This window comes from Canis lupus, chromosome X (genome assembly GCF_048164855.1).
Source record: "Canis lupus baileyi chromosome X, mCanLup2.hap1, whole genome shotgun sequence".
In the NCBI taxonomy this organism is placed as follows: Eukaryota; Metazoa; Chordata; class Mammalia; order Carnivora; family Canidae; genus Canis; species Canis lupus.
Window position 1 is genome coordinate 56,251,503 of NC_132876.1, and position 15,502 is coordinate 56,267,004.

At 39.5% G+C, this 15,502-nt stretch overlaps 1 protein-coding gene across 2 annotated transcripts in view; it reads right to left on the reverse strand.

Annotated features, from left to right (window-relative positions):
• Positions 1-15,502, reverse strand: part of KLHL4 (kelch like family member 4) — a 155,459-nt gene that overhangs the window by 1,812 nt on the left and 138,145 nt on the right. For both annotated transcript variants that reach the window (XM_072815499.1, XM_072815498.1), the window contains one exon: positions 678-849. In XM_072815499.1, the coding sequence (XP_072671600.1) occupies positions 678-849 (172 nt within the window). The remainder of the gene's footprint in view (positions 1-677; positions 850-15,502) is intronic.

Sequence of the window (15,502 nt, forward strand, 5' to 3'; positions counted from 1 at the left end):
CTTTATTTTTTATTGAGCTATCATTTAATTAACAGAACGCTATTAGATATTTTGGAATAAATCCAGATTTACCACTAGAAAAAATATCAAAAGCATCACTTTTGCCTTTAGCATCTTTAGGATGTCCTTTCAGAATTTCTTCTTGTACTCTACTTAGAATTTCTTCTGTTAGATGCCCAGCATTCTTGAGAGGGTTTAATTCCAGTCTATCATTGTTCACTAAATTCCTTGAGTGACTGGTTAAGAATCTAGAGTGTTGCAATTTTAAAAATATAAAAAAGGGACTGAAAAAATTTCCCCTGGGGCAACAACCAATAAGAAGGGGCAGATATTTGTTGATAAGGACATTGCTTTTTGGTTCTCAAGTCATAATACATCCTTAGAAAGTTGGCCAGAGAGAAACATTTACATTATTGAATCAGATTCACTATACTATGAAAGGAATGAGTCCATAAATTCAGGACAATGTTCTGTTACCTAAGTACTAATGGATCCTGCCAATGACAAATTAGATCAACTAATTCGTACTTCAGTATGGTATAGATAAGGAAAATACTGCAAACTTAACTAAAATATTGGGCCCTAGAGAAGAGAATGAAATTAATTCAGGACAAATATTGTAAGGACTTTTATTAAAACCTGAAATGTACTAATTTCAATACTTTCAATAACAGTACCTCTTTCCATTCATCGTTCTGTACATCATATGACTCAACAGTGTTCAAATAAGTATGTCCATCATATCCTCCAACCACATAGAGTTTGTCTCCAAGGGAACATACAGCAACAGCATCTCGAGGAACACTCAGAGGTGCCACAGTTGACCATGAATTATTTTTTGGATCATACCTTAAGAAGTTTAGGAAGACAATTAAAAGAAGTCCAAAAGTGTTAAAATAATAGGTATTAATAAAATATAAACTTATCCAAATGTGAAGAATTAAAAACACCTTATCAATATCAAGTTTAGTGTGACTAATAAATGTTAAAAACAAGTACATGACAAAATTCTTCTCAACCACATCATTCAAAGCATATCAAAAATTTGAGGATATTTCACATATTAGCATCTTAACATTATGAGAAAAATGCCCCCTCTCTCATTTCGTATGCTGGTTGGAGATCTTAAGTTTTCTTTTATTCTTATCAAAAGTTTTATGCAAGATGCCTTGTCTTATTCATGTGAGAGCACATATTTCAAGTAAATCTGAATATAATTGCCTTCTTATTTTGTAGAATATAGTACCCTGGTTTTACTATTATTTGTGATTAGAATGACCATAATCTTATCCTTTCTCCCCATGAGTATTGCAATTTATCTTCACAAGAGAACTTTTTTTTTCCATTTCATCTGACGTTAACTCCTTATTTCCATATCTTTTCTGTAAGCAAAATGAAAGAGAATTCATTAAGTAATAAAATCTTCTCCAGGAATTTTTTTCCTAAAATTTGAAGCTTTTAAAAAAGGCATAACACTAAAATCTAAAAGAGGTGGACAATAAAAGAAAACTAATCTAATTATACATGGATATGTTTTCTGATTTTATTTTGGCCTATTTGTAAAACCCAATGAAAAACGTTTATTTTACAGAGAAGATTTTTATTTATTACCTATTACTAATTTTCCTATATTTTATTACATCTCTTATTCCTGTTTTCATCTCTTTAGTTATATTCTAAATTATCTGATCTCAGCTTCCATTTGAACATGGACTTACATCCAGTAATATTTTTAATAATATCTGAAATCAGCGATAATTAAAATAACCTCAATGTCCGATACATATTGTTGATTGTCATACAGCATATCATCTTCAATTCTGCTGGTATAATAAAACCCAGAACCAGAAAACCCAGGACCAAAAAATCCATAACTGCATGCTTAGTTAAGCTGAATTTTCAAAATATTTGGTATTGTTAATTGATGCTGCCCTTGACTAACAGATTACACACATAAATTAATGGTGAACAGAAGAATTTCTTTATAGATTTGTATCCAAACCTAACTTTCCTGTATGTGCATGATAATTAAGGTTCAAAATCTGTCTAGGGCAGCCCCCGTGGCCCAGCGGTTTAGCGCCACCTTCAGCCTGGGGTGTGGTCCTGGAGACCCCGAGTCTTACTTTGGGCTCCTGCATGGAGCCTGCTTCTCCCTCTGCCTGTGTTTTTGCCTGTCCCTCGCTGTCTGTGTCTGTCATGAATAAATAAATAAAATATTTTTTAAAAAAAGCTGTCTAATGTTACTATTATCTGGCTACTATTTCATTAATGAGAGGTATTTGGGTAACACTGAATCTTTTGAAGAAAAAAGTGGCAATATTGCAGAGGAGGGGCAAGATGGCAGAAGAGTAGGGTCTCCAAATCACCTGTCCCCACCAAATTACCTAGATAACCTTCAAATTATCCTGAAAATCTACGAATTCGGCCTGAGATTTAAAGAAAGAACAGCTGGAATGCTACAGAGAGAAGAGTTTGTGCTTCTATCAAGGTAGGAAGACGGGGAAAAAGAAATAAAGAAACAAAAGGCATTCAAGGGGGAGGGGCCCCGTGAGGAGCCGGGCTAAGGCCGGGTCGAGTGTCCCCAGGACAGGAGAGCCCCGTCCCGGAGAAGCAGGAGCTGCACCAACCTTCCCGGGAGGAAAGGAGCTTGCAGAGAGTTAGAGCAGGATCCCAGGAGGGCGGGGATGCCCTCGGGCTCCCTGGGACACTAACAGAGCAACTGCGCACCAGGGAGAGTGCACCGAGCTACCTAAAGGGCTGCAGCGCACACAGCTGGACCCGGGAGCAGCTCGGAGGGGCTGCGGGGGAGGCTCCGGAGGGGGCTGCGCCACCGGGAGTGCAAATCCACCAGCGCAGGCCCAGGAGCACAGGGCGCCGGGGACACAGCCCAGGATCCGGCCTCCCCCTGGGACAGGCAGTGGCCGGGAGGGCCCAGGACCACAAGGGCGCTCCTGCCCCAAGCTGAGCAGATCAGAGGCCCTGCCCCCGGAGCATCCAGGCTCCTGCAGAGAGAGAGCTCTGTAGTTACTGCAGGAGCTGACTCCAGGGCTCCAGAGCTGTCCTCCGCCAATGTGGTTGTTCCTCATGAGGCCTCACAGGGTAAACAACCCCCACTGAGCCCTGCACCAGGAAGGGGGCAGAGCAGCTACCCAAGCGCTAACACCTGCAAATAAGCACAACAGGCCCTTCGCCCAGAAGACCAGCTAGACGGACAAGTTCCAGGGGAGATCAAGGGACTTAAAATATACAGAATCAGAAGATACCCCCTGTGTTTTTTTTTCTTTTTGATTTGTTTGCTTCCCCCACCCTTTTTTCCCTTTCTTTCTTTTTCTTTCTCTTTTTCTCTTTTTTCTTCCTTTTAATATTTTCTTTTTCTCTTTTCTTTCCTTCTTTCTCTCCTTTCTTTTTCTCCTTTTCCCAATACAAATTGTTTTGGCCACACTGCACTGAGCAAAATGACTAGAAGGAAAACCTCACCTCAAAAGAAAATCAGAAACAGTCCTCTCTCCCACAGAGTTACAAAATCTGGATTGCAATTCAGTGTCAGAAAGCCAATTCAGAAGCACTATTATAAAGCTACTGGTGGCTCTAGAAAAAAGCATAAAGGACTCAAGAGACTTCATGACTGTAGAATTTAGATCCAATGAGGCAGAAATTAAAAATCAATTGAATGAGGTACAATCCAAACTAGAAGTCCTAACAACGAGGGTTAACGAGGTGGAAGAAGAGTAAGTGACATAGAAGACAAGTTGATGACAAAGAGGGAAACTGAGGAAAAAAGAGACAAACAATTAAAAGACCATGAAGATAGATTAAGGCAAATAAACGACGGCCTGAGGAAGAAAAACCTACGTTTAATTGGGGTTCCTGAGGGCGCCGAAAGGGACAGAGGGCCAGAATATGTATTTGAACAAATCCTAGATGAAAACTTTCCTAATCAGGGAAGGGAAACAGGCATTCAGATCCAGGAAATAAAGAGATCCCCCCCCCAAATCATTAAAAACCGTTCAACACCTCGACATTAATAGTTAAGCTTGCAAATTTCAACAATAAAGAGAAGATCCTTAAAGCAGCAAGAGACAATAAATCCCTGACTTTTATGGGGAGGAGTATTAGGGTAACAGCAGACCTCTCCACAGAGACCTGGCAGGCCAGAAAGGGCTGGCAAGATATATTCAGGGTCCTAAATGAGAAGAATATGCAACCAAGAATACTTTACCAGCTAGGCTATAATTCAGAATGGAAGGAGAGATAAAGAGCTTCCAAGACAGGCAGGACCTGAAAGAATATGTGACCTCCAAACCAGCTCTGCAAGAAATTTTAAGGGGGACTCTTAAAATTCCCCTTTAGGAAGAAGAACAATCCACAAAAACAAGGACTGAATAGATATCATGGTGACACTAAACTCATATCTGTCTATAGTAACTCTGAACGTGAATGGGCTTAATGACCCCATCAAAAGGCGCAGGGTTTCAGACTGGATAAAAAAGCAGGACCCATCTATTTGCTGTCTACAAGAGACTCATTTTAGACAGAAGGACACCTACAGCCTGAAAATAAAAGGTTGGAGAACTATTTACCATTCAAATGGTCCTCAAAAGAAAGCAGGGGTAGCCATCCTTATATCAGATAAACTAAAATTTACCCCAAAGATTGTAGTGAGAGATGAAGAGGGACACTATATCATAAAGGATCTATCCAACAAGAGGACTTAACAATCCTCAATATATATGCCCCGAATGTGGGAGCTGCTAAATATATCAATCAATTAATAACCAAAGTGAAGAAATACTTAGATAATAATACACTTATAGTTGGTGACTTCAATCTAGCGCTTTCTATACTCGATAGGTCTTCTAAACACAACATCTCCAAAGAAACGAGAGCTTTAAATGATACCCTGAACCAGATGGATTTCACAGATATCTACAGAACTTTACATCCAAACTCAACTGAATACACATTCTTCTCAAGTGCACATGGAACTTTCTCCAGAATAGACCACATACTGGGTCACAAATCGGGTCTTAACTGATACCAAAAGATTGGGATTGTCGCCTGCATATTCTCAGACCATAATGCCTTGAAATTAGAACTAAATCACCACAAGAAGTTTGGAAGGACCTCAAACATGTGGAGGTTAAGGACCATTCTGTTAAAAGATGAAAGGGTCAACCATGAAATTAAGAAAGAATTAAAAAGATTCATGGAAACTAATGAGAATGAAGATACAACCGTTCAAAATCTTTGGGATGCAGCAAAAGCAGTCCTAAGGGGGAAATACATCACAATACAAGCAGCCATTCAAAAACTGGAAAGAACTCAAATACAAAAGCTAACCTTACACCTAAAGGAGCTAGAGAAAAAACAGCAAATAGATTCTACACCCAGCAGAAGAAGAGAGTTAATAAAGATTCGAGCAGAACTCAACGAAATCGAGACCAGAAGAACTGTGGAACAGATCAACAGAACCAGGAGTTGGTTCTTTGAAAGAATTAATAAGATAGATAAACCATTAGCCAGCCTTATTAAAGAAGAGAGAGAAGACTCAAATTAATAAAATCATGAATGAGAAAGGAGAGATCACTGCCAACACCAAGGAAATGCAAACGATTTTAAAAACATATGAACAGCTATACGCCAATAAATTAGGCACTCTAGAAGAAATGGACGCATTCCTGGAAAGCCACAAATTACCAAAACTGGAACAGGAAGAAATAGAAAACCTGAACAGGCCAATAACCAGGGAGGAAATTGAAGCAGTCATCAAAAACCTCCCAAGACACAAGAGTCCAGGGCCAGATGGCTTCCCAGGGGAATTCTATCAAACGTTTAAAGAAGAAATCATACCTATTCTCCTGAAGCTGTTTGGAAAGATAGAAAGAGATGGAGTACTTCCAAATTCGTTCTATGAGGCCAGCCTCACCATAATTCTAAAACCAGACAAAGACCCCACCAAAAAGGAGAATTACAGACCAATATCCCTGATGAACATGGATGCAAAAATTCTCAACAAGATACTAGCCAGTAAGATCCAACAGTACATTAAGAAAATTATTCACCATGACCAAGTAGGATTTAACCCCGGGACACAAGGCTTGTTCAACACTCGTAAAACAATCAATGTGATTCATCGTATCAGCAAGAGAAAAACCAAGAACTATATGATCCTCTCATTAGATGCAGAGAAAGCATTTGACAAAATACAGCATCCATTACTGATCAAAACTCTTCAGAGTGTATGGATAGAGGGAACATTCCTCAACATCTTGAAAGCCATCTATGAAAAGCCACAGCAAATATCATTCTCAATGGGGAAGCACTGGGAGCCTTTCCCCTAAGATCAGGAACAAGACAGGGATGTCCACTCTCACCACTACTATTCAACATAGTATTGGAAGTCCTAGCCTCAGCAATCAAACAAAAAGACATTAAAGGCATTCAAATTGGCAAAGAATAAAACTCTCCCTCTTCGCCGATGACATGATACACTACATGGAAAACACAAAAGCCTCCACTCCAAGATTGCTAGAACTCATACAGCAATTTTGTCACGTGGCAGGATACAAAATCAATGCCCAGAAATCAGTGGCATTTCTATACACTAACAATGAGACTGAAGAAAGAGAAATTAAGGAGTCAATCCCATTGACAATTGCACCCAAAAGCAGAAGATACCTAGGAATAAACCTAACCAAAGAAGTAAAGGATCTATACCCTAAAAGCTATAGAACACTTGTGAAAGAAATGGAGGAAGACACAAAGAGATGGAAAAATATTCCATGCTCATGGATTGGCAGAATTAATATTGTGAAAATGTCAATGTTACCCAGGGCAATTTACATGTTTAATGCAATCCCTATCAAAATATCATGGACTTTCTTCAGAGAGTTAGAACAAATTATCTGAAGATTTGTGTGGAATCAGAAAAGACCTCGAATAGCCAGGGGAATTTTAAAAAAGAAAACCATAGCTGGGGGCATCACAAGAGATTTCAGGTTGTACTACAAAGCTGTGGTCATCAAGACAGTGTGGTACTGGCACAAAAACAGACACATAGATCAATGGAACATAATGGAGAACCCAGAAGTGAGGGATCCCTGGGTGGCGCAGTGGTTTGGCGCCTGCCTTTGGCCCAGGGCGCGATCCTGGTAGACCCGGGATCGAGTCCCACGTCGGGCTCCCGGTGCATGGAGCCTGCTTCTTCCTCTGCCTGTGTCTCTGAACCTCTCTCTCTCTCTGTGACTATCATAAATAAATAAAAATTAAAAAAAAAAGAGAGAACCCAGAAGTGGACCCTCAACTTTATGGTCAACTAATATTCGATAAGGAGGAAAGACTATCCATTGGAAGAAAGACAGTCTCTGCAATAAATGGTGCTGGGAAAATTGGACATCAACATGCAGAAGAATGAAACTAAACCACTCTCTTTCACCATACACAAAGATAAACTCAAAATGGATGAAAGATCTAAATGTGAGACAAGATTCCATCAAAATCCTAGAGGAGAACAAAGGCAACACCCTTTTTGATCTCAGCCACAGTAACTTCTTGCAAGATACATCCACCAAGGCAAAAGAAACAAAAGCAAAAATGAACTATTGGGACTTCATCAAGATAAGAAACTTTTCCACGGCAAAAGGATGCAGTCAAGAAACCTAAAAGACAACCTACAGAATGGGAGAAGATATTTGCAAATCACGTATCAGATAAAGGGCTAGTTTCCAAGATCTATAAAGAACTTATTAATCTTAACACCAAAGAAACAAACAATTCAATCCTGAAATGGGCAAAAGACATGAACAGAAATCTCACAGAGGAAGACATCGACATGGCCAACATGCACATGAGAAAATGCTCTGCAACACTTGCCATCAGGGAAATACAAATCAAAACCACAATGAGATACCACCTCACACCAGTGAGAATGGGGAAAATTAACAAGACAGGAAACCACAAATGTTGGAGAGGATTCAGAGTAAAGGGAACCCTCTTACACTGTTGGTGGGAATGTGAACTGGTGCAGCCACTCTGGAAAACTGTGTGGAGGTTCCTCAAAGAGTTAAAAATAGACCTGCCTTACGACCCAGCTATTGCACTGTTGGGGATTTACCCCAAAGATACAGATGCAATGAAACGCTGGGACACTTGCCCCCCAATGTTTATAGCAGCAATGTCCACAATAGCCACTGTGGAAAGAGCCTCGGTGTCCTTCGAAAGATGAATGGATAAAGAAGATGTGGCTTATGTATACAATGGAATATTACTCAGCCATTAGAAACGACAAATACCCACCATTTGCTTCAACATGGATGGAACTGGAGGGTATTATGCTGAGTGAAGTAAGTCAATCGAAGTACAAACATTATATGTTCTCATTCATTTGGGGAATATAAATAATAGTGAAAGGGAATATAAGGGAAGGGAGAAGAAATGATGGGAAATATCAGAAAGGGAGACAGAACATGAAAGACTCCTAACTCTGGGAAACGAACTAGGGGTGGTGGAAGGGGAGGAGGACGGGGGTGGGGGTGAATGGGTGACGGGCACTGAGGGAGGCACTTGACGGGATGAGCACTGGGTGTTATTCTGTATGTTGGTAAATTCAACACCAATAAAAAATAAATTTATTAAAAAAAAGTGGCTATATCTATCTGTGTACTATCTGTTAAGACACACAGCGGAAGTTATTAAAGAAAAAGTTAATTATATAGTTAACTTTAGTTAGTATAATAATATAGTCTGCTCCAGGACAGAGGCATAGGCAGAGGGAGTAGCAGGCTCCATGTATGGAGCCCGATGTGGGACTTGATCCTGGAACCCCAGGATCACACCCTGAGCTGAAGGCAGGTGCTTAACCACTGGGCCACCCAGGCAACCGTGAAATTTTATATTTTTCTACTTGCACGTGTAAGTGTCTGTTTAAAATAGTATTACCAACATAAAGTATAACACCCACTATATGTTGGCAAATCAAACTCCAATAAAAAATATATACAAAAAATTTTTATAGAGCTATCCACCCCCCAAAATTTATAAGCTCTGCTAACCAATACAGGAAATTCAGCAATAAATCAATGAATGAATGAATGAATGAATGAATAAATAAATAAATAAATAAATAGTATTGACACTTTAAGAAATGAGGATTATATGATTTCCCTAGAATATGAACTTTTGATTGACTTTCTACTAACAAGACAATTTTACAACTCTGTATGTGTCAACTTGTAGAAAACTGAGTTTTCTTGTACAAAGGAATTTTGCGTAATAGAGATAGAATGAATTTCTACCATGTAGAAATGGCCCCAAGGATTAAATTTTACTCTCTAGGGATACCTGGGTGGCTCAGTGGTTGAGCATCTGCCTTTGGCCCAGGGAGTGATCCTGGGTTCCTGGAATCCAGTCTCATCAGGATCCCTGCAGGGAGCCTGCTTCTCCTTTTGCCTGTGTCTCTGCCTCTCTCTCTCTCTCTCTCTCTCTGTCTCTTATGAATAAATAAATAAAATCTTTAAAAATAAATAAATAATTTTTACTCTCTATAAGATATTAACTACTTTTGCATCTATTAACATTTTTTCTGGTATTCCTAATTGTATGTCTTTTCCTGAAAGACTCCTTTGAACTAGTTTTAACATTGTAAGAGTTACCACATTAATTAATGAATCATAAAATCCTTGACCCATGTTAATTTTATATTTGTGTGAAAATCATAATTATATTTTTTTGAAAATTATACTTTAACATTAGCCATTTTCTTAATGTCTTTTCAAGGAAAATGCTAAAAAGGAGGATAATAATTATAGACAATATTAATCATTGGAAAAATAATACAAACAAAAAACAATATCATCAACCAACTTCTACTGAGTACTTAACAGGTGAGAGGCAATGTATAAGTTCTTTATCATTTATTATATTGTACTCTGAGATTGATACTATGATTATTCCTTTATTTTCACATGAGGAAACTGTCATTTATGGATGTGAAATAACTGTGTTGAGGTCACATAACTTGTAAATAGTAAAACTGATGAGCATTAAGGAGGGCACTTGGTGAGATGAACACTGATGTTATACTATATGTTGGCAAATTGAATTTAAAATATTTTAAAAACTGGGATTTTTAACTGAGATTTGTCTGTTTCTGAGACCAATACTTTTTACTAGTATGCTACATATTTTTAGTACATGTTAATTGTTCTTTTTTCCATTTTTAAAAAAAAATTATCTGAATTTTGAAATAACCAGTAAACTTGGAAAAGTAATTATGTCAATAAATAATGTTAAACATTTAATTATTAGGATATGACTGTACATATTTAATTTTTTAGTCTGCACTATGAACTTTCTATATCAAAAATGTGAAATTTTATATATTTTTAAAATATTTTATTTATTTATTCATGAGAGACACAGAGAGAGAAAGGCAGAGACATAGGCAGAGGGAGAAGTAGGCTCCATGCAGGGACCCCAATGTGGGACTTGATCCTAGGACTCCAGGATCACACTGTGAGCTGAAGGCAGGCACTTAACCACTGAGCCACCCAGGCATCCCAGAAGTTTTATATTTTTCTACTTGCATGTGTAAATGCCTATTTAAAATATTATTGCCAGGCAGCCTGGGTGGCTCAGTGGTTTAGTGTCACCTTCAGTCCAGGGCGTGATCCTGGAAACCAGGGATCGAGTCCCACATCCGGCTCCCTGCATGGAGCCTGCTTCTCCCTCTGCCTGTGTCTCTGCCTCTCTCTCTCTCTGAATAAATAAAAATAATAATAATAAAAGGCATACCTTGGTAGAGAATTTTAAAAAAAGAAAGCAATCCAACTGTATGCTGTCTACAAGAGACTCATTTTAGATTTAAGGAAGCACATAGGTCAAATATGAAAGAATGGGGGAAAAAATCCAGGCAAATGGTAACCAAAAGACAGCAAGGATGAATATACTAATATTATACAAAATAGAATTTAAGACAAATGCTATTATAAGAGACATGAAACACATTATATAATGATAAATGATCAATTCAAAAAGAACATATAAAAATTATAAACATAAAGGGAGCAAACACCAAATCTCCTAAATATATGAAGGAAATTGACAGAATTAGAGGGAGAAATAGTTCTACAGTAATAGGGGAATTCAATTCTTTACTTTTCATAATGGATTGAATAACCAGATACAAGATAAATAAATACATAGAAGACTTGAACATTGGGGCGCTTGGATGGCTGGCTCAGTTCCGCAGCTGCCTTCAGCTCAGGTCATGATCCTGGGGTCCTGGGACCGATGCCCACATCAGGCTCCCTGCTCAGTCTGGAGCACAGAAAGAAACACCACAGTTTACAAAGGCTGATGATCTTGGGGATGCTCTCTGAGTCAAGGGACTTGTTTGCTGCCTTAGTGAGCCCTGGGTCCAGAAGCCCATAAGAACAATGATCATGCCAGTGCAAAGAAAAAAAATAAGCATATAAATGGCAAAGTTTTTTTTTTTCTAACTTTCTTTTTTTTTATTTTTTTCCCTCTTTCCTTCCTTACATGTTTTTTTCTTTTCTTTCTTTAAAAGCTTCGTTTTAGAAGAGCAACTATAGGGCGGCCCGGGTGGCTCAGTGGTTTAGCGCCGCCTTCCGCCCAGGGCCTGATCCTGGAGACCCGGGATCCAGTCCTACATTGGGGTCCCTGCATGGAGCCTGCTTTTCCCTCTGCCTTTCTCTCTCTGTGTGTATCTCATGAATAAATAAATACATCTTTAAAAAAATAAAATATGTCTCTTTGGCATATTGATTATAAAAAAAGAAAGAGCAACTATAGTGGAAGGGGAGGTGGGCGGGGAGATGGGGTAACTAGGTAATGGGCACTGAGGGATGCACTTGACAGGATGAGTACTGGGTGTTACACTATATGTTGGCAAATCGAACTCCAATAAAAAAATATACAAAAAAAAAAAAAAAAAAAGAAGAGCAACTAGCACACAAATCAACCAGCCCTAGAATTCCACCAGATGGCTAGGGGAGCTGCTGAAATGCTCTCTGAGTGGGAGGGGCTGACAGACATAATCTATGCTCCCCTCTTCACCTTGAAAGCATAGACCAATGCACAGTCTGTGCATTGTAACTGGCCTGCAGCATTGGGTCCATAGCTCACACCAGCAACAATGGTCCCACTAAGGAGGCCACATGGTGGTATACACCAGGATACCCTGGTTAGTACTAACTTCAGCCCTAGCCTTTGTGACAATGTGACAAAGGTGAAAAGCAACCTGGAAAACTCCAGGACCATATCACTTCAGCTTCATTCAGTTGGCTTGCTAGGATACCTCTGGTGCACAGTGCCCCTGTGCTGAGTACCCTGGGACATCTCAGTTTGCACCCAATTCACCTTCAGTTGTATTTTCAGGGTACATTTTGTGTGAAGGACCAGGGGCCACTGCACTCATTTTAGCTTTCTCTGCCCTTCCATGGTACCCCCTGCATGGAGTCACCAGGACCTTCCAGCATGTCCCTTGCCTTGGCTCTAGGTGCCCCTTCAGTAGACTGTTTCTATGGAGAGTCCTGAAACACCCTGTTTTGCAACCATTTCAGCTTCAGCTATCCTGCAGTTTCCCTCTGTGCACAGAGCCAGGGTACCCTCAGACTGCATCCCTTTAGTTTTAACTACCCTGCCAGGGCACCCTTTGTGCAGAGAGGTCAGGATGATCTTTTCCCATACACCACCTGAGCTATGCCAAAGTACACCCTGCACAGAGTGCCCTGGGCCACCCTTGCACAAATTCCAGATTAAGCCGTAATTCCAGGGTGCCCGAACACATAGAACCCTGGGACATCCCAGCCTGCATATAGTTTAGCTTTACTTGTCCTGAAAGGGCACTTGCTGTGTGGAAACCCTCTGTACCCACAGCTGATGCCAGACACAGTCCCAGCCAATCACCAAAAGTCACCATGCACACGCAATCTACATAGTGGATAACGATAAACAAGATCATCCCTTCAAGTTTAGGAGAGATAGCTGTTCTACCTAATCCATAGAAACAAATGGAGAAAGGCAAGCAAAATGGGAAGACAGAGCAATATTCTCCCAAAGAAAGAACAAGACAAACTTTTGAGAAAGAATTAAATTACCTGGAGATAAGTGATATATCTTATACAGAATTTAAAGTAATGATCATAAAGTAACTCATTGGTCTGGAGAGAAGAGTGGAAGAATTCGGTGAGATATTCAATAAAGAGATAGAAAAATATAAAAAAGAACCAGATTTGAATAATATAATAACTGAAATAAAAATGCATTAGAGGGAATCAGCAGTAGACTAGCAGATGCAAAAGAACATATAACTATATTAAGAGACAGAATAATGGAAGGCTCTCAGCCTGAACAATGACAAAGAAAAACCAATTTTCAAAAATAAGCATAAGTTAAAGGATCCCCTGGTCAACATCAAGCAAACAAATATTCACATAATAAAGATTTCAGGTTTTTTTCCTACTGATACCGCTGAATAAGCATCATTAAAATCTCCCTTCCCACCATCATCATGCCTAGGTCAGAGACTCTCAAAGAACCTGAACAGTTGTGGAAGCTCTTCTTTGGACGTTTGAGCTTTGAAATAACTGAGAAAAGTCTGAGGAGCTATTTTGAGCAATGGGGAATGCTTATGGACTGTGTGGTAATGAGAGATTCAAAACCCAAGTGTTTCAGAGGCTTTGAGTTTGTGACATATGCCACTGTGGAGGAAGTCGATGCAGCCATGAATGCAAGGCCACATGAGGTGGATGGAAGAGTTGTGGAACCAAAGAGGGTTGTCCTCAAGAGAAGATTCTCAAGACCTGGTTCCCATTTAACTGTGAAAAAGATTTCTGTTGGTGGCATTACAGAAGACACTGAAAAACATCATCTAAGAGATTATTTTGAACAGTGGGAAAATGGAAATGATTGCAATCCTAACTGACCAAGGCACAGACAGAAAGAAAGGCTTTGCTTTTGTAACATTTGATGATCATGAGTCTGTAGACAAGATTGTCATTCAAACATACCATAATGTGAATGGCCACAACTGTGAAGTAAGGAAAACCCTATCAAAACAAAAGATGAATAGTGTTGCATCCAGCCAAAGAGGTCGAAGTGGCTCTGGAAACTTCGATGGTGGTCATGGAGGGGGTTCTGTTGGGAATGGCAACTTTAGTTGTGGAGATAACTTCAGTGGGAGAGATGGCTTTTGGTGGCAGTAAAGGTGGTGGTGGATATGGTGGCAGTGGAGATGGTTGTAATAGATTTGGTAATAATGGAAGCAACTTTGGAAGTGGCAGAATCTATGTGATTTTGGCAATTACAACAATCAAATCTCAAATTTTGGACCCTTGAAAGGAAGAAATTTTGGAGGCAAAAGCTCCGGGCCCTATAGTAGTGGAGACCAATACTTTGCCAAACCACAAAACCAAGGTGGCTATGGAAGTTCTAGCAACAGCAGCAGCTAAGGCAGTGGCAGAAGGTTTTAATTACTGCCAGGAAACAAAGCTTAGCAGGAGAGGAGAGCCAGAGAAGTGACAGGGAAGCTCCAGGTTACAACAGATTTGTGAACTCAGACAAGCAGTGTGGTGTCAGGGCCTGGCTGCTACAAAGTAGACATTTGTAAACAATACTCATATTTATGGGCAAAAAAATCTCGAGAGCTGTATTTGTGACTAACTCTGTAGCAGGTTATTTTGTTTCTGTTCTGTGGAAAGTGTAAAGGATTCAACAAAGGGTTTTAACGTAGTCATTTTGTTTGTTTCTTTTTGCATCTATGCTGTTCATCACGAAAGGTAATAGTCTGATTGATCAGGCTGAATAATTGTGTCTTTAAAAAAGAAATAAAGAGGGGATCCCTGGGTGACTCAGTGGTTTGGTGCCTGCCTTTGGCCCAGGGCGTGGTCCTGGAGTCCCGGGATCAAGTCCGGTGTTGGGATCCCAGGGTGGAGCCTGCTTCTCCCTCTGCCTGTGTCTCTGCCTCTCTCTCTGTCTCTGTGTCTGTCAAGAATAAATAAATAACATCTTTTTAAAAAAAGAAATAAAGATTTCAGGGATGCCTGGGTGGCTCAGTGCTTAAGTGTCTGCCTTTGGCTCAGGGTGTGATCCCAGGATCAGGGATCTAATCCCACATCAGGCACCCTGTGAAGAGCCTGCTTCTCCCTCTGACTGTGTCTCTGCCTCTCTCTCTGTGTCTTTCATGCATAAATAAATAAAATATTTTAAAATATATAAATAAATAAAGATTTCAGAAGAATAGACAGAGAAGGAAGTATAAAACTTCTATGAAGAAATATTAGCTGAAATCTTCCCTAATAGAGGGAAGGAAATAAACATTTAGGTAAATGAAGCACAGAGAGTTCCAAACAAGATGAACCTAAAGAAGTCTACAAAGTGACAATAATTAAAATGTGAAAGGTTAATAATGAAGAGAAAAAGTTAAAAGCTGTAAGATGAAAGCAAAATGTTAGATACAAAGGAAAACTTATAAGACTATCAG